General features: G+C 35.5%; 1 protein-coding gene across 2 annotated transcripts in view; it reads left to right on the top strand.

Moving 5' to 3' along the window:
* Positions 1-12,081, top strand: part of AP3S1 (adaptor related protein complex 3 subunit sigma 1) — a 98,356-nt gene extending 86,275 nt beyond the window's left edge. Inside the window, exons 5-7 of one of the 2 annotated variants that reach the window (XM_036740368.1) lie at positions 1,447-1,554; positions 5,391-5,431; positions 11,467-12,081. In XM_036740368.1, coding sequence (XP_036596263.1) covers positions 1,447-1,554; positions 5,391-5,426 — 144 coding nt within the window. In that variant the 3' untranslated portion in view covers positions 5,427-5,431; positions 11,467-12,081. The remainder of the gene's footprint in view (positions 1-1,446; positions 1,555-5,390; positions 5,432-11,466) is intronic. The other variant, XM_036740360.1, reaches the window with a different exon arrangement.
* Positions 12,082-20,334: the final 8,253 nt, after the last annotated feature.

Below are 20,334 nucleotides of genomic sequence, written 5' to 3' on the forward strand. Positions count from 1 at the left end.
ATATAATGTGACATATGTGTGGAATTAAATACAAGTGCTGAAAGGTACAATGAGAGAATAAATCTGAAGGCACTTTGAATTCTTAAAGGTATTAGAATAAAACCTCATGAATTCAGACTATAAAATCAGGGGAACATAAACAAGATTGGGAGAGGCTGTTTAAACTATTTAATGAAATATGCTTTTCAGGTATCTTCAAGCCATTTAAAAGTATACACTTGTATACAAAAATTGTGTTAATTATCATTCTTATGTATTCATTAAGACAAATCCCTCGTGCATTCTTATTTTATAACACTTTATTCTTTCTTGCTGGATATACTGCACACTCACACATACACACTCACACATACACATACACACACACGTACACAGAGTCTTCATCTAAATATATATATGTATGTTGTTGTTTAGTAGTATTTCAGTTGTGTCTGACACTTCATGACACCATTTGGGGTTTTTTTGGCCAAGATGCTGGAGGTTTGCCTTTTCTTTCTTCAGCTCATTTTACAGATGAGAAACTGAGGTAAACAGGGTTTTCATTATGGATGCATCTTTTTAAATAGACAAACAAAAAAACAAAGGAGAGCCTCTAGTAGAAGAGCCTGTCACATTGAATAAATCTCAATTAATGTTTTCCAGGAGGGTAACTTGATGCCTCCAGAATGCTTATTTTATTTATTTTATAAATAAAATATATTTATAAATATATAATAAATATATTTATTTTTATTTTATTAAGATAATAAATTATTACATGACAACAGTGACATCATCAGAACCCCTAAGTTGTATGTTTTGATGCATAAGCTACTTTTGCATCAAATATTGTACAAGTTTATTTTTAAGTCATCTTGTGTGTTTTCATCACATCTTGTCCCCTTAATTGTTAAGGTTTTCCAAAAGACATCATAGCTGTCTCTGTGTCGTTGGCTATGATTAAACAACTCACGTTACTAGATTGCTCTCAGGTTTTAGAAAATGCTTTCCCCACAACAACCATGTGATAGAAATGGTTCAGATATGATGCCCATCTTAGAGATAAGGAAAGGAAATCTTGGAGAGATTGGCTGAAGTTAGCTGAGGAATGCAGAAACTCTGTGTTTTGTTGGGGACAAGAGACTAATGTCTTAGTTACTCATTTTTAAAGTCCTCTTTGTAGAAGGACATCCTTTCATTCCTTATTTTCATAGTCCTTTTTTATTTTCATGCTTTAGTTTTTCCATGTTCATTCTTCTTATGAATCGATAATATATTGGTTAGCGAAAGGAAAGTCTTCCCTATGTTTACTCAGAAGGGCATTAACCTCTTTCCATGTGAAGCCATAACAAAGCAATGATAAACAATCACCACTCCAAATGTTAGCTTTAACACTACCTCTGAAAACAGACCACCAGGTATGACAGAATTGCATCTTCTTAATTAGTCTGCATTTTCTCCCCTTAGGTCCACAATATTCTGGCAGAAATGGTGATGGGGGGAATGGTTTTGGAGACCAATATGAATGAAATTGTTACTCAAATTGATGCTCAAAATAAACTGGAGAAATCTGAGGTAAGTTTTGGATGTACCTTTGTGAAATAAGGTTTCCAAAGCATGATCATGAATAATGCATGATCTGCAGCTTTTGCTGTCCTTCAGCTTCACCCTCAAGTACAGCTGGCTTGCTTGCTTTGCTAGAAAGTGAACCATGTACATTTATAGTCTAGTTAGTGTTGTGGGGCTCCTGCATAGAGTAATGGCCAGATACAGGCTTCCTATGACCAAAGCAACATCTGTTTTAAGAGTTCTAACCCCAGAGCCCTGTCACTCAAGTCTTTAGAGTGCTTCTTGCCATGATGGAATCCAGTATCTTTTCTGAAACATTTTAAACAGTAATTGCAGCTTCCTTATAAAGGAAATCCTAGAACTAAGCCTTTTTAAATAATTAAATTCTGCATAAAAAATTCTGTTTTTGGAAGAAAAGGGCAGGTAGGGTTTGTGTGAAGAGAAATGTTTCAAGCCAAAATAGATGCTTAACAAACCTGATCATACATTGAGAGATACCTGCCTTCTCCAGCAATTGTTCTTTCTAACACCAGAGCGTTTGTATTACTTCATGTCTTATACTGGATTCTTGGGAAAGATTTAATTTCATGTTGATGACCCATCCAGTGGTGTTTGGGTTCACTTATAAATGTTAGATTGATTGAAGCCAACCTGGCCTTTAACAAGAAAACCTTTGTAATTTTGCTGGCTCTGCTCTTCCCCCGCCTCATAGACATGGGCCAGTACACCTGCAGCATGTGCTCCCAAGGCACCAAGTGGATTCTCACTCTCTGAGAGTTCATTCTTGACTACTTGGAGAGAGCAGCTATGTGACTATTTGGGGATGTTCATTGCTATCAGTCTTTAAAACTCTATCCATATTGGCAAAATGATTTGAAAAATATTGTCTTGCAGTTCTTAACGAAATCTCAAATTTTTACATCTTTTAAAATTTAAACTTGCTACTAAACTGTTCATTGCAAGAAAAAACCAATCAATTTACCACTTAGTAGAAAATTGTGACGTTAATGTGAATCTTGTCAATTTAATACTCTTTCACTTCGAATGAATTGGCAGTTAAGTATGGCATTTAGGGAGACTCTAAATTCTGTTAAAAAAAATGCCCCCCTTCCCCTGGGATTTAACTTAAAATAGAATTATAATCCTTATATATTCTTTCTCCCTGCTGTAACACATGCTTCCTTTATCTTCTGAAGGACAGCCATTCTTATTAGCAGCCATGTTTTTGATATATAGAGAAGACGTATTTGTTATTAATTATTTTAAGGAGTAGTATGTATTTGTCTGGGTCTGTTAGAAAAGAGTTGAAGACATGCATTTTTGAAATGAAAAAACTCCATAAATAGGAATAGTGCAGATAAAGTAGCCGGAAAGAGTATTGTAAATGATCTAATGCTGATGGCCAACATATTTATACATAACAAGGTTAAAGTATGGAATTTAGAAAGTGCTTATAGAAATATGTGAAATGTGTATTATCCATTAACCTTGTTTTTAAATCTGTGTAGCTAAGGATCTGAAGAAGCAAGACGTAAAACTTTAAACAAACATGTAATCTCCTTAAAATGAATTTATGGTAACTTTTGAATCTTATACCATCAATTATTTTTTTTTTAAAAAGTATTTTGAATGCTTGTATGGAATGTTCAAGTCACAGCAATAATACTGGTACTTTTAAGGTACTCAGCTACCTCCGCTGGAGTTGACCTGGTTTTCTTTTCTTCCTGATATTATATTTTATTAGCTTATTTGGGATTTATACCCTACTTACTTTAAACAGTACTTCAAGTAGAAGCTAGGATTTTCTCTACATCTGCGTACATATATATAATGTAAAATTTAAGTAGCAAAGGGGGCACTTACATGGCACAGTGGAGAGAATACCACCCCTGGAGTCAGGAGAACCTGAGTTCAAATCCAGCCTCATACACTTACCAGCTGTGTAACCCTGGGCAACTTAATCCCCATTGCCTTAAAAAAAATTAATTAGCAAAGTACCAACAATAATTATGTAATGAAGACTTTTTTATAGTTACATGACTTTTTGGCAGGGCTAGTCATGGGGTAATTTTTCTAACCATAGAAAGCAATAGATCTAAGAGAAAAGTCAATTGAGTATATGTGAAGTGGTGGATGAAAGTTACTTTGTGTTGTAACAGTCTGCTAGCAGCTGCTGAAGGGGTGTAAGACCCACCAAAAACCAGCACACAGAAAGCTGCCAACACAGGTTCTTTGATCTGCTTTTCTAAGGAAAGTAATGTTAAGGGGTTAACAATCTCACAAGCTGGAGGGCCCTTAACTACAGCTGCCCAGAGTCTCCACATCAACACACCTCTAAGAGTGAAAGCCCCTGCAAATAGCTCTGTTCTAGCTTTTTATACCCTCCTTAGTCATCATCAAACATCTGAGCCACCAGAACTTGGGCTCCTACTGTTGTCTCTGGTCTTAGCAACTCCCCTTAGGACCCTGAGGGCTTCACGCCCACATAGGCTTAAGCACCTAGTAGACAGGGGTTTGGGCCTGGGGCTTTGCACCTAGTAAGGCTCAATCAAAGACAATTAATCATTTTAAAACAGTAAGAAAGTCCCACCTTAATTGATATTACACTTTGTAAGAACATAATTAAATTTCTGGTTTTTTTAAAGCTGTTCACAGATATTGTGCTGTTTAAGCTAGCCTGTAATTCTGCTTAAGGCTTATAGAACTGATTCATCAATCTTCACTTGTGTGTTTACCAATTATTAACTGCTACCAAATCAGTTATCCTCTCTGTCCCTTGTGGTGAGGTGTATATTAACATTATTTTTATTAAAAGACAAACCACAATGTACAAAACTTTAAATGGTTTCTCTAATTGTAAGGGTTCTTAAAACTCAGTTGTAGTATAGCATTTTGAGTGATAGAAATATGGCTGGTTATTTCAAATTATGTACTTTTAACCATTAATGTTAAAAGTTATATTGGCCTTGTACCTACTGGTTTTCAGCAATTTCTTCCCCTCAAACTTGCCCAAACTTGGCTTCAGAAGAATGAAAACTAACAAAACCTTTCAAAGCATTTCTCATTTCCATATATGACGAAAGCATTTTGGATTCAGAAACTATCTTTAGAAAGTGATTTACATTTATTTTAATGGAAATACAAGGCTTAGTCATCTGAATTAAAGTGGAATTTGCTTTGTGAGTGAAAATATATTGAGAGATTAAATGAAAATTCAGTAAGAGGTTTAAATTTCATGATTAAAACTGATTACCATGATTTTTAAAGTATTTTTACAGGTAATATTTCTAGAGGCTAATTTATTAATCTTTTAAAATTACTTAATTATAATTGAAATGTAGCTTGACAGTTATTTAAAATCTCCTTAGGCTATTTTACATTTTCTGAAATTAACGGTTTTGCTACCTCCTAACCAGTGCAACAGCTTGTAAAGTTCTGGGCCAAAAAAAGCCTGTTTTCTGCTGTTTAGGTCAGTGGTATAGAAAGTACTGTTGCAACTTAGGCAATTTCCTCTTTGCTCAACATTGTCCCCATTTGAGGAGGAGCAGAAATAGCCCCTGATTGAATTTCTTTCCAGCCATTGTGCTTTAAGTTACCTTTGGGACCGGAGAGAGGAGGGTTTAAGCTGGGGAGGACTGGGAATCTAAAGGACTCCTCTGGGGAGGGGGGTGGAGGTAGGCGGGTGGGGAAGGGGAGATTTGGTCAGTCCTTGTATGTGTATATAGAGTGTTGTCATTAAGAGGGTAAGTCGGGTATGAATTTAGTCTCTACTTTTTGAAGTCAGTCCTCATTTTTCCGAACCTCCTGATCTTTCTAGCTCTTTCCCTTCTTCTCTCTTACAGACCTTTATCTTTCAGTCTCCCAGACAGGACAGGTAGACAAGGTATTGCTGACTTTGAGAAAAAAAAAATGTGCTTTTAACAAAGGGAAAGCAAAATGATGTCAAAAGGCAATCAATTATTTAGGCCAGACTCAAAAATTCTTTATGTTAATGAACCCATATCAGTCCCTCGTAGCCTCTTTTTCATGCTAGTTCCTTCTTGTAGTTCCCTCATCTTTTATTGGACTTAGTACTTACTAGCACATTGTCGTTGTCATGTTCTGTTTTGTCTGCCTGTGTTGTAGAATGAAACAGTTTGATTTTTTTTGACATTGTCATTTAACCGGCACATCTGTAGAATGACAATCTAATTTGTGTGTAAATGTTTGGGGACTTGGGAGAGAGGCATCATACGGCAGAACCAGTCTAATAATTTACCTGTCACAGACATTTTCATTTCTCAGTCTCCAAATCAGGCATCTCATTGTTTATAAAAATATCTTGCTGAATTTGGAAGTTAATAAATCATAAAATAAAAACCAATCCTTTGGGTCCTTGTGTATGAAACAAGAAGCAGAGAAGTTTGAGGGTAGCTCGCAGGTGAACAGTACAGCATTTTTTTCCAAATGGTTTCCAAACCCGAAAGTCTTAACAGTCACAAATAAGTGCATGTTAAAGGTGGCTTCCTTGCAAATATCAGGGTTAGAAACCCTCCAAAGTTTTCATTATTTGGTGGTGATGCTAGTTCACATTTCTAAAGCACTTTGTAGTTTACCAAGCACTCTGGTCACAACTGTGAGGTAAGGTAGTGCAAATATCCTTATCCTATCCTTGTTTTACTGATTAGCAAATTGAAGTTCAGATTCTGCCTTGCCAAAATTCATACAGTAAGTGACAGAGTAATCACTCAGAACCAAGTCTTCTGTACTCTGAGTGTAGTGTTCTTTTCACCATACCACATTGCCCGGATTAAAGAGATTTCCACCATTTCAAATGGGTAGTCCTCCTAAATAGTGATGGGTCTTAATATCTAAACAGCACAAATGATGGAGGGTGAGTCCAAGAGATGCCCTGTTTTGTATTGGCCAATCTTTTGGCGGTATCCATGGAGAAGAATAGTACAGTTCGTGCAAAATTACTGCTTGTTTGAAAGATTCTCTCTTTAAAAAATTTGGATTTTACACAGGATTGCCCAAAACTTAGTGCAGTTTTAAGCAGCTAAATCTTAAAATTGCTCTCAGACTTTTGGGACATCCTGAATATAAATCGTATATAGCATTTATATTACACTCTATATTTACAGAGATCTTTAGGCTAGCTAGTTATTCTCTAAAAGTTTGAAGAAAGTTGTTAATTCTGATGTGAATGTTTATAGGTGGAATATTAAACACTGGCCCCAAAGAAAAGAGCACTCCACTGACCTAGGATCAGAGCTTCTGGGTTTCTAGGCTGCCTCCTATTCCTTTTAACTGAGTACTTCAATGGGTAATTCATATTCAAAAGTAAAGATGTTGAAAATGTTCACCTTGCTTGAAAACATATTTTCAAAATCTGCAGATATTTTGTTAATGATTTGGGGTCTGAAACCATTTAATAGTATGTTTGATAAGGCTGGTATTTCCTATGCCAGTCTTTTAGATCAAAATTATGATATTAATGATATCACATTATCAGCATTTATTTAGAAAGGTGGAGAAAAGTTTTAAAATACCTAAACTATTTGCATCTACCATCTTTATTGTGCAATATTTTCAAGTTGGAAGAAATCTTTTAAGATGGTAAGAAAATATTTTTGCTACTTAAAGAAAATATCTAATGGACCACTCTTCCTTTCCTTTCCAGTAAATACTTAACTATTTATTGTATAAGGAAAGGGGGCTTACAGGATCTTTGAAATCTTAGTAATGCTGCTTTTTGAGTTCTGCTTGCACATATTCTGTTTATTTTTGGGTCTGGCACTTTAAAAACAAAACCAAAAACAAATCATACCCATCCATTACTATCTTTGTGATTCAGGTGCTTGAAATTTCCAAGAGTATGTCTGTATAAGTCTTCTATCTGTTTGGCCTCATTTTGATATACTTGCAGACTTCATTTTGTTTTCTTTCTCTTAATTCTGTTCCTTTATTTAATCTCATGGGAGAGAAAACGTGGTCATTCTTTTATATCCTGTACATCATTCTTTCATCCAGTTCATAATCTTACTGCTTCAAACTCATATATTTATTTTGGGAAGTGGAAATGGGTAAAGTATGCCAGCCTTAGCAGTTCTCAAGTACAGTATGGACGGAAACAAGTTATTTCTCCAGTACCTTTTCATTCTCCATTATTGTAGCTTCATATCAATTATATTTTCTTGAATCTTTGAGTGCTAACTAGCATGGTTAGAGGCAAGTTTAATTTCTATCAGCTATTTTAAAATATATTTATATATCACATTTGTTTGATTCTTGTAAATTTTTAATGTTCTAAGAAAAGGATTGGAAGGATTGGGGATTTTTTTTTTTTTTTGCTTTTACGTGTTAATTGCCTTTGTGCATTTTGGAAAGAAAATTTTCCTGACAAACAATGAAAATTACTTTAAATTTCTGTTTTACTAAATTATGTATTTTTCTATTTAGCATATTTCTTTTGTTTGACTTCAACTAATTGTTAATGAGTTCCTGAGGTCCCTTCCATCTCTAGATCAATGATCTGTGATCCGATTTTTTTCCCTCTGAATAGGAAACTAAATTTTATTTCATCATTTCTTGTATCATATAAATAACATTCTTTTATAAAGTAAGATTTTATGGATCTATATTTATATTTACATATATATGAATACTAATAGTTTACTTGAGAACCTAGCCTAAGAATACTTGGCTACCATTGTATAATTTTTGTCCACATGGAATTTTTCCCACATTTTTAATTATTAATTTTTAATTATTTTCCAACTCTCTCAAATTTTCCAGTTCAATTAAAAATAAGTGGAGTTGGTAATTTGATTTCTTTTATCCTTTACCATTTGATCTTATATTGTACATTACAAAAATATTGAACATACTTGAGAAATAATTTGTATTCTGTTAATTCATTTGTGTGTTTTAAGTAGTTGTCATCCTTTGCATGTTTATGGGCTTGTTGCTTATGTTTAGAAGGATTATAGTTCCTTGGGCTTCATAACTTTTTTAGCAGTTTTGCATATTGAGGGCTATGTATGACACAACTGTGTTGTTTGAAATTAATTGTACCAAATTGACTATATATATATATTCTCATTAGCAGCCAACAGCAGTCATTAGCAAGATATCATCTTTGAGACCATGTTTGCAAAGAAACAACTTAATCTAATGCAAAGTACAAGGATATATTTATTACTCACGTATTCTTTGCCAGAATTCAGATCTAACTGCTTTTTACTACAGAGTATTATGAAGACTTGATATCCATTTATTTTAATGTTGAAGGAATTACTTTACAGTTTATAAAAATGGAAACATACCACCCAATAAAAATATTCTATGGATAACATCCTTTTAAAAGTTCACTATTACTTTAATGTCTTAACTTAAAAGTTTTTATTAGGTTTTTTTTTAATAGTCTGTTTATCTTTTGTTGGAACATTATACAACTCAGTTTTGAGAACTTGAAAACATGGAGAACTGTTGTTATAGAAGGCTATGGGAAATCAGCATAGCAATTTGAAAAGTTACAAATTTTTTCAGCTTGGAAAAAGGATCATAGTTCCAGACAGTCTGTTCAATTTTGTAAAATAATTTCATCTCCCTTTGCAATCAGCATACTTCCCGGCACAAAAAAGGAAGTCTGAAAGAAGCTATGTCAGCTCTTATTCTGGGATCTCTTTTAACTGACACCATCTAAATTGTGGTAGATGGAAGATGAACTAAAAAGAGTCTTTTCTCAGTGTAACGTGTAGTATGCTAAACAATGTTCAATTGTGTTTCCACTGTCTTGGGGGCGGGATACAGACTACTGTAATCAGTATAAAAAGGATAGCTTCAGGTAGGTAAAATGCATAGTTTTCTTTCAGTTTTTAGTTGTCCATTAATGAAAACAATTAACCTACATTAAATTAAGATAATTGAATGCCTCAACCCAAATCTTCACTTAATTGGGGTTAGAGGGTCTTCATCCATATTATCAAGATGACCTTCTGTTTAAAATGTCACCCATAGTTGTCTGTGGGCCATCTGTCAATTGATGATATTTTGGTGGTCTTCCCATTATTTTCATTTTAAAATTGATAACCCATTACTTTTGTTCATTTCTTAACAGTAATTGCATCCTTTTTTCAGAAAATACTTTACATCTTACTATTCTGTGTTGGTCAAGATTTTTTCAGATGAAATATCTACAAGAGAGGGATAGATTCATATAAGATAATTTCTGTTACTGTTTGAGCTCTTAGCAGACTATTGAAAGGAACTTTAAACTCTGTATTTCTATTAAATTGACATTGTAGTTGGCATTTCCTATCTATATTTTTCATTGTGCTACTGGAAAATTTGATGGGTGTTGGGTTTTTTTATTACGTTCATCAGCATTTATGCAAATTGATCCTAAAGTCAGATGTTCTAAGCCTAATTATAAAACACCTTTGAATGAATGTTAGACCTATTTGATCAACAAATTAAGCTTCCAAACTTAAGGATAGATAATTTTTTTTCCTTAGTGAAAATATGTATGCTTTTCATGATTCTTTTATCCCAATAACTTCTTTTTAAAGCTATTTTAACATATACAACTCATATGATGAGAGCAAAGAATTTTATGTATGGTTTAATTCATCTGCCTATCCCTCTATTTATCAGTAGTGCTCTATACTGAAAATAATTAAACTAAAATTATCATGAGCACGTTTATGAAGAGATACTAATGAAGTCTTCCATTCAGGTGACTCTACCTTTCGACTTATGCTTATTAAAGTGAACTTATGTATTAAATCTTTGCATCCTATAATATCTAAAAAATTATTTTTCTGTTTTTATAGTCTCAAGGATTACAGGTTATCCTCTTGCCTGCTAACTAAGAAAATATTTTCAGGCACACTATTTTCAGATTAAAATAATTTGTGTAAAAGATTAGTTGAAAAGCATTAGTATTTCTCTATAGGAGCTTGGACAGATCCTTCCAATTTTAGGCAATAAATTTCAAAATTTTGAAATGTTTTAGGGATTTAACCTTACTAACCAATGGAATACACAAGCATGATAATAGATTTCAGTTTTGACACTGTCATAAAAATACATTCTTCGAACACACTTTTACAGTAAATGCTTAGAAAAACGGTATCCGAACCCAACCCTCCTATGAGACCTTACTGTGTCTCATGTTTCAGGGAATTAGGGATGGGAGTAGTGATTTTCCTGGCATAGGGGACTCCCTGGTGAGAAAACTCCCTGTACCAGTTCAGGTCAACATTTTCTCTGGAACTTGTCATTTTAGAGAGGTTACATGTTTCATCCATGGTCACACTGCCAGTGTATCTATTTATCTGTCTATCTATCTATATCTATTGCTCTATGTATCGATATAGATATAGATAGATATATAGAGAGATACATACACACACATCAGAGATGGGACACCACTATGTCCTGCCTCATGATTCTAAAGATTTCAATATAGAAGTTGGTAGTAAATAGTTATTAAATTATAATACACCGATAAAATCAAGATAATTGTACACATAGAGTTCTTGGCTAACCTAAGGTGACTAAAATGAATGGCATTATCTATCATGAGAGGTAGTATGATTTAGGCTATGTTTAATTCTGCTTTAAAATGTCTCAGTAGTTATGTATCAGTTTAACATATCCTTTAGATTCTCCCCTTCCCTCTCCCATTTATATTCAGTTACCATTGCATGTAATTCACTATATTTTAAAATGTGTGAATTGTTTTCTCTTTATAGTTTAGTACTTCAAAGTAACTCATCCCATACAAACCAAAACTACCATCTGGTCCTTTTAATATTGTTATCTGAAATGCTTTGTCACTGTCTTCCATTGTGTACACCAGTTTTGTAATGAATTACATCTGAGTTGGACATTTTCTTTTTTTTTTTTCCTTTTATTTACCTCTATATACAGGCTGGCTTAGCAGGAGCTCCAGCCCGTGCAGTATCTGCTGTAAAGAATATGAATCTTCCTGAGATCCCAAGAAATATTAACATTGGTGACATCAGTATAAAAGTGCCAAACCTGCCCTCTTTTAAATAAAAAGGCTACTCCCAGGTAAAATCCAGGAGGGAAAAAGTCATCTAGGTTTACCATGCAATTGTTTACCAAAAAAGAGGAAGAGAGTCTTAATTTTTGCTGTTGGATTGATTTAAGAAAAGGTATTGTATAGAATTATGTATAAAATCAGTATATTAAGACGGATATTACTTTTGTCTTGGCTCAGTGATTTTTAAGGAAATGAGTAGTCCCTGTGTGATTTTTTTCTAAATTACATTCCTATGCCCTCATAAGGCATGTCATCTTGGTTGCTGCAGTATTTTGAAAATGTATTTAAGGTATTCCTTTATTATGTACAACCCAAAATATTGGGGCATTTTGTATATTTCATGGAATTCTGTGAGTACAGCATTCCTTAACTCTTCCTGCCATTTGTCATGATTATTTAAAAACTACATATATGTTGCATGAAAACATTCTGTTCTTTTTTAGAAAAAATAAACTCCAAATTAACTGGACTTCTAAACCATGTATTTGTGTGAAATCTCATTTGCCAATAAATCATGTTTTCCTGTTGCTCAACAAAATTATAAAAACATTATATGTGTTATCAGTGTTTTAAAATAAGTTGATGTGGTATTGATTGCTACCAAAATTGTAAATGTTTGAAAACTTACTAAATTAGTAAGGAATCTACTGAGCTATTTTATACTGTTCAAGAATAGAGTATACTCTTTAGTAGAGGGTTTGTATTATATTATACTAACCAAAATCTTATCCTTACACATTCCAGAGAGAATATTGTAAGACTTGGGTAAATTTTACATGGTACATTTGAAACCATCAAACTTTTGACTTCTTGTTCAGGTGAGGGAAAGTAATTCCCATAAATGCTTAACTCGGTTGGTGTTCACACTCATCCGCCCCCCCACCCAGATGCAGCTGTTGCCTCACTTCCTTCCCCAAGCGAAGGGTGCTCCAGCGTGGCTCTCTCGAACCCCCAAAGCCTCAGGCTGTAGTCTCACTATGCAGTGTGTGACGAGGTGAGTGTACATCCCTGATGTGACCGGCGCTTACTCACCGTCTTCATGAATTTTCAAGTTTCCTCTTCCTAAAAGTTTGCCGCCCGTGTTCTGGTTGTCATTCAATTGTTTCAGTCATGTCTGACTCTTTGTGACCCCTGTTTGGGGTTTTCTTGGCAAGGATACTGAAGTGGTTTGCCGTTTCCTTCTGCAGCTCCTTTTATAGATGAGGAACTGAGGCAAAGAGGGTGAAGTGACTTGCCCAGGACCACACACAGTAAGTGTCTGAGGCTGGATTTGAACTCGGATCTTCTTGACTCCAGGCCCAGCACTCTATCCATTTAGCGGTCTAGCTGCCTCTCTCAATCCTTACCGTACCCCATCCTACCTGTTTTTTTCTCCCTATCATTCATTCACTCATACAACAAGTGTGTATTGAATGTCACTTATGTCTAAGACATTGTTCTAGACCCCATTCTCCTTCCTTCCTTGGATAGCCAGGTCATCTAGGTTCTTACTTTAATGCTCAGTGCTCTGACCTCTCCCGGATCCTTCCATAGTGTACCTTGGTCTATATTCTTCACTAATGCAGAGGTAAACAGCAAGCCAAGAAACAGTGGAGGAACAAAAAGACCCAGGTAAGTGCGAAATAAATTAGTGTGCAAGGGGAGTGAAATCATATGGAGGCTTAATATGTTAGATTATATAGGGATATGATTTTTTACATTGAGAAATCTCAATATCCCTGGTACTCCATCTCATCAGTACCCTTTGACTGGAGGGCAGGGCTAGGGTCTCCCCCATGAACTTCCCTCTCCCTCAGCTTCTTCTTTTTGTGTGTTATCTTCCCCCGTTAGATTGTAAGCTGCTGGAAGGCAGGGACTGTTTTTTTTTTTAAACTCGTATTTGTATCCCAAGTGCTTAGTACAGTGCCTTGCACAGAGTAGGCATTTAATAAATGTCTGTTGACTGACTGACAACTTCCTGGAATTGTTTGCCAGGTTAGGACGCCATTTATAGTGAGTTACATTCAAAGAATTTGCCTCAAGAAATGATGAAATTATTTTAGTTCTCAGGACTTTCAGGGCTTGGACTGGATGTTTCACGTAAGTGTTTGGTAAATATTTTCTAAGTTAACTAATATCGTGAATGTTTGGGAACTGGAAAACAGGCATCTAGATTATATTTCAGAGGAGAGGCAATATTAGGTGAGGTGGTTATAAATATGGATTTAGAAGGAATTTTTTTCCTTGATGAGGTTTCTAAGTGAAGCATAGACTTTTTTTTATATGTATGTAACAAGATCAGAAGAATTAGTTTTGGGTTTTTTTTTTTTTTTGCATGTGTGTGTGTTTTTTTGGCTACTGAGTGAGGAAATCTTAGCCAAAAGAATCATCTTTCATTTATGTAGTGCTTTACAGTTTATAAAGTACTTTCACATGTGTTACTTCATGTGATCCTTATAAGAGCTCCAGCCTTACAACAGATGTCTCTGATAAAGGTCTCATATCTAAAATATAGAGGGAACTGAGCCAAATTTATAGGAATATAAGACATTCCCCAATTCAGAAATGGTCAAAGGATATGAACAGGCAGTTTCCAGAGAAAGAAATTCAAGATATCTATAGGTATATGAAAAAATACTCTAAATCACCATTGATTAGAGAAATGCAAATCAAAACAACTCTTAGGTACCACATCTCTCCTGTCAGATTGGCTAACATGATAAGACAGGAAAATGATAAATGCTGGAGAGGATGTGGGAAAATTGAAACACTGTTACATTATTGGTGGAGTTGTGAACTGATCCAGCCATTCTGGAGAGCAATTTGGAACTATGCCCAAAGGGCTATAAAAATGTGCATACCCTTTGACCCAGCAATACTACTCCTAGGGCTGTATCCCAAAGAGATCACACAAGTGGGAAAGGGACCTGTATGTACAAAAATATTTATAGCAGCTCTTTTTGTGGTGGCAAAGAATTGGAAATCAAGGGGATGTCCATCAATTGGGGAATGGCTGAACAAGTTGCGGTATATGAAGGTAATGGGGATGCCATAAGAAATGGGGATGATACGGACTTCATAATAACCTGGAAAGACCTACATGATATGATGCTGACTGAGAGGAGCAGAACCAGGAGAGCATTGTACACAACCACAGATATATGGATTCTGTTATGACTAACTTTGAAAGACTTGGCTCTTCTCAGTAATACAGGGCTCAAAGACAGCTCCAAAGGACTCGTGATGGGGAGAGCTATCTACATCCAGAGAAAGAACTATGGAGTCTGAATGCAGACTGAGGCAAACGATTTGCTCTCTTTTTTTCTCTTCTTTTTTGGTTTTGTTTCTTCTCTCTCATGATTCATTCCATTGGTCATAATTCTTTGCAACTTGATTATTGTGTAAATAAGTTTAATGCGAAGGTTTATATAGAATCTATATCAGACTAAATGCCATCTTGGGAGGGGGAGGGGAGAGGGAAGGGAAGGGAAGAAAATTTGAAACTCAAAAACATGTAAAACTAAGTGTTGTAAACTAAAAATAAAAAACCTAATTAAAAAAAAATAAGAGCTCCAGGACATGGACAGGGCAGGTGTTATAAAGCAATATGAGGTGGTACAGTGGGTAGTGTGCTGAACCTAGAGGCAGGAAGACTTCTCTTACTGAGTTCAAATGTGACCTCAGATACTAGCTGTGTGACCCTGGGTAAGTCACTTAACACCGGTTGCCTTAGTTCCTCATTTGTAAAAGGAGCCAGAGAAGGAAATGACAAACATTCCAGTGTTTTTGCCAAGAAAACCCAAGTGGGGTCACAAAGTCAGACATGACTGAAAAACAGCCGAACAATTATAAGAAATGGATACTGGAGGATGTGAGATAATCTGCTTAAGGGCAAGGTACAGGTATCAGCTGTAATTTTCACGTGGGTCTTCCGGCTCTGGATGTAATCTCTTTCCTCTTTTGTTTTGCTATTGGAATATCTGTATAAACACTTTAAAGAGAGACTGATAGAGAAATGATTCTCAGGCTTCCAATGTGTAAAACTATAAAGCTAAATTTGCTATTTAATACTGATTTTAATGCTGAATTACGTTTCGTTACCATTAAATGTACGTACCGAACTTTATATTTTATTTAGGCTGTTGAACATCAAAATGAACCCCAAAATTGTGTATTAAAAAAGGAACAGGATAATCCCTACTTTAGTTTCAAATATAACAAAAAAACTAAACCTTTCTGAGAGCACATTGTGAGTTCATTACTATTTAGAAGGAAAATGTCCTTTTTTTTTTAATAGCGGGATTTAATAGCCATTTAAGAATTAAATTTGTTTTTTTGTTTGTTTGTTTGTTTTGGGGAGGAGGGGCACCAGAAAGAACAAGGAGCAGTGGGTCGAAGTTGCAGAGAATCAGATTTGGGCTTGATGTAAGGGAAAATTTTCTAGTTCAAGCTGTTCTAAAGTGAAACTGGCTACCTTGGAAGGCTGTGACAGGATCCCTTTCACTTATGTGACTTAGTGCAAATCACCCTGTCAGGGCCCCAGGCAACCCAGGAAACTGCAGACATTTGGTGACAGCATTACTTAGAAAGAGTTTCTTCTCTAAGAGTTCCCTGTAACAGTGAAAACACATGATCAAATTTAAGAAAAAAATTACTTAGAAAGGATTTATATATATTACTAAAAAAAACCTTACAGATTGTTAATGTAATTTGGACACCATAATAATAATAATAATACCTGTCATCCAGGGGTTTCGAACTGTGTGAGTGTGTGTGTCTGTGTATTATGGGCTCCTTTGTCAAGCCTGGTGAAGCCTGTGGACTACTTTTTCAGAAGAGTGCTTTTAAGTGCATAAAATACATAAGGTTACAGAGGAAACCAATTATAATAAAATACAGTTATCAAAATATTTATTAAAAAACAAGTTTGCAGACCCCTACATATTGTATATCAAAATGAAACAAAATAATTTAGATTTAAAAAGAATTTAGAAAAAAATTTTGAATGTACTTAAACTCTTAATTAAGCTTATCACTTTAGAGACTGTCAAGCATGACAACCCCTTATGGGCCAGCACAACTTGTAGAGTAAAAGAACCTCATCGATTCCGCTGCTTTCAATAATTGTCTTCATATATCAGTATAAATATAAGGAGAATAAATATTAAGTGGTTAAAAATATTAAAATACTAAGTAGCTAAAAGAAGGCAGTTTCAAAAAGCAATCAGGAAAGATATAGAGGGTGGTACTTGAGCTGTGTCTTGAAGAAGGAAAGGTTCTATGAGGCAGAAATTTAAAGGAGAATCAGGAGTTGGTCTCAAATCCCACTCCTGATGCTTATTACTTTTATAAGACCTTGGGCAGGGGCAGTTAGTGGTGCAGTGGACAGAGTGCCAGGCCTGGAATCAAGAAGACTCATCTTTCTGAGTTCAAATCTGGCCTCAGATAATTACTAGCTGTATAACCCTGGGCAAGTCACTTTACTCTGCCTTGGTTTCCTCATCTGTAAAAGGAGCTGGAGAAGGAAATGGCAAATCACTCCAGTATCTTTCCAAGAAATCCCCAAATGGGATCACAAAGACTCAGAGGTGACTAAAAATGACTGAACAACAAGACCTTGGGTAAGCCACTTAACCCCTTGGGCCTTGTTTTCTTTATATGTAAAATAAATGGAATGACCTCCAGGGCCCCTTCCTCTAACTGGTGGTATCACCAATCTGCTACTATGCCTAACATGACACATTGAAATCTAGTCATAACTTTTCATCTTGTGCAACTTTTGTTCCTAATAGCCCATAAATCTTATTACATGGGCGGGGAAGGGAGTAGGGGCGGGGGAGTCTGCAAAACATGCCTGGTAGTCTTCCCTTGGCTCTTCGAATATTAAATAAGTTATTAGTGCAATATGCCAATGGATTATCTGTTATCCTTCACTTGCAGCATGGCCAGCCCCTCTCCTTTTCAGGTCCTACCTCTCCTTGATATATTTTTCATATCACCTCTTGCATCCAAATAATCATTGCTGAATCTTACTTATTATACTTACCATACATGGTACCATTCATTGCTCTTTGAGTGACCACAGCAAGCATACAAATAAAATGTTAAAGGTTCCAAGGTGAGTAATTTTAACAAACCTTTCTTGAAAAGTTATAGCCAAATATGAAAATAAGTTTTGCATTACTTCATGTTGTATTTGCCTTCTCATTGGGTGGGGAAGGTAGTGGAGAGAAATTGAAACTGAAAATAATTTTTTTTAATTGAAAAAAATTTTTTTAAAATGCTCTAATGAACTGGCTACAAATACAAACTGATTCATAAGTTAAATTGAGCTATGTCAATAAAGAAAGAAGGTAAGGATAAGCAACTACGTGTAAATTGTGGTATGGGCACATATGGTGTTGATACCTAAACCAGGAAGAGCAAGAAAACGATAGACCTATTTCCCTAATAAATATTGGTGCAAAAATTTTAAATCAAATGCTAGGAAGAAGATTACAGCAACATATCACAAAGATCATACACTATGACTAGGTAGGATTTATACCAGGAATGCAGGACTGGTTTAATGTTAGGAAAGCTATCAGCATAATTGACCTTATAAATAGCAATAACAACAAAAATCATATGACTATCTCAATAGATGCAGAAAAAGCTTTTGACAAAATACAACACTAGTTTCTATTAAAGACACTAGAAATCATAAGAATAAATGGAGCTTTCCTTAAAATGACTAGTATCTATCTAAAACCATCAGTAAGCATTATCTGTAGTGGGGGATGAGCTAGAAGCCCTCCCAAGAAGTTCAGGTGAAGCAAGGATGCCCATCATCACCAATGTTATTCAATATTGTGCTAGAAGTGCTGGCAAGTAGCAATAAGAGAAAAAATGGAAATCGAAGGAATTAGAATAGGCAATGAGGAAACAAAACTATACTCTTTGCACATGATATAATGGTATACTTAGAGAATCAACTGAAAAAAAAAACTAGGTGAAACGATAACTTCAGCAGAGTTGCAGGATATAAGATAAACCCACGCAAATCATCAGCATTTCTATATACTACCAACAAAGCCCAGCAGCAAGAGGTAGAGAAATTCTATTTAAAATAACTGCAGACAATATAAAATACTTGGGAGCCTATCTGCCAAGAGGAACCGTATGAACACAATTACAAAACACTTTTCACACGAATAAAGTTGGATCTAAACAATTGGAGAAATATTCGTTGCTAATGAGTAGGCTCAGCCAATATAATAAAAATAACAGTTCTACCTAAATTAATTTACTTATTCAGTGCCATACCAATCTCACTACCAAAAATTTATTTTATAGAGCTAGAAAAAATAACACCAAAATAAAATCTGGTGGGAGGATGGACAGGGACAGAAGCGAAGGTTAGTGCTGTGAAGGCTGTGGAAGAAAGGGGAAGTAAGAATGTTCACGATATGACACTAAATAAGGAGCCATGTGTTGACAAATTCCTTCTATGATAGGAACAATTAATTCAGCCTAGCTCATTATGGGATTTCATGTCTAGTCTAGAAGAGAAAAAGTTCCTAGGCTTAATGACCACCTCATCCCAATAGCATAGGACTAGTACCCAAAAGAAGTTAGTCTTGGACTTTGGGAAAGCAATGTTATCATTTCATTGAATCACAATACAATGCTATCTTTGCAAGTGAACCAAGGAGACTAGGGGAGATGGGAGATATATAGTTGTTATTGAAGAGTATATGAGACTTTTTTTCTTCAGCTAAGTGGATTGGCTTCAGTGAGGTATAGGATGAAATAAAATACTGAGGACTCCACATCTACAAAATACATAATAAACAATGGGATTTTGACGTGAACTTGTTTTTTGCTTTAATGAAAGTGTTTTACTCTGAAATTCCTTTACTTGATATCATAATCTTCATACTTCAAAAAAAAAATAGAAGCCTTTCAGCAGGAGCTCCCGCTCCTTCCCTTCTCATCACACATCCCTCTAACATCATTTCCCCTAATTTCTTCCTTCACTCCATTGTCTGATGAAGAAGTACCCCTTCTGTTGGTTCTATCTTCTCTTCTCTTTTCCAGAAGCAGATTGCACACTCAGTTCATTTTAGCAATTACTTCTCTACTATCTACAAACATGCCCAGGTCTTCCCATCCTTTAAAAAAAAAGTGCTAAACCAACACCTTCACTAAATGAATGAATAAAGCATTATCAAAGTGCTGCAAAGCACTGTGCTAAGTACTGGGATTCAAATGGAAAAGACAGTCCCTGCTCTCAAGGAGCCCACATTCTAAAATGGGAAACAACACATGTGGAAGGTTCCAGCTGCCAGTCAGACGAAAAGGTCCCATGGTCCTTAGGGCACAGCATCAAGTCAGTAGTGCTTCGTCTTTAATGTCATTTCCACCAGTAAAATTGTATCTGTTTCTGATTATAAGCCATTTGACAGTGTCAGGGACTTTGGTGGCAAGAGCTTTCTTCCCTAGGGCTTTCCTAGCTGTGTCTGTAACACCAGCAGGAGTAGTTTCTAGCCTGTATCTCCATAAAGATTGCTTTCCAGGATCCATGGATATGACTATTAGACTAAAAGCATTGCTATTCCAAAGGCTCTTGGGTTTAGGGTCATGGGTTGTCCCCATCAAAGCCTGTGGAGAGATAGTGGTCTGGATGGTGATGCCCTGACCTCTCTGGAGCCCACTGCCTCTTGTCTCTTGCTCAGAGCCATTTGTGTGGCAGTTGGTTGGCTGCTGGGGCC

The sequence above is a fragment of the Trichosurus vulpecula genome, chromosome 1 (assembly GCF_011100635.1).
Source record: "Trichosurus vulpecula isolate mTriVul1 chromosome 1, mTriVul1.pri, whole genome shotgun sequence".
In the NCBI taxonomy this organism is placed as follows: Eukaryota; Metazoa; Chordata; class Mammalia; order Diprotodontia; family Phalangeridae; genus Trichosurus; species Trichosurus vulpecula.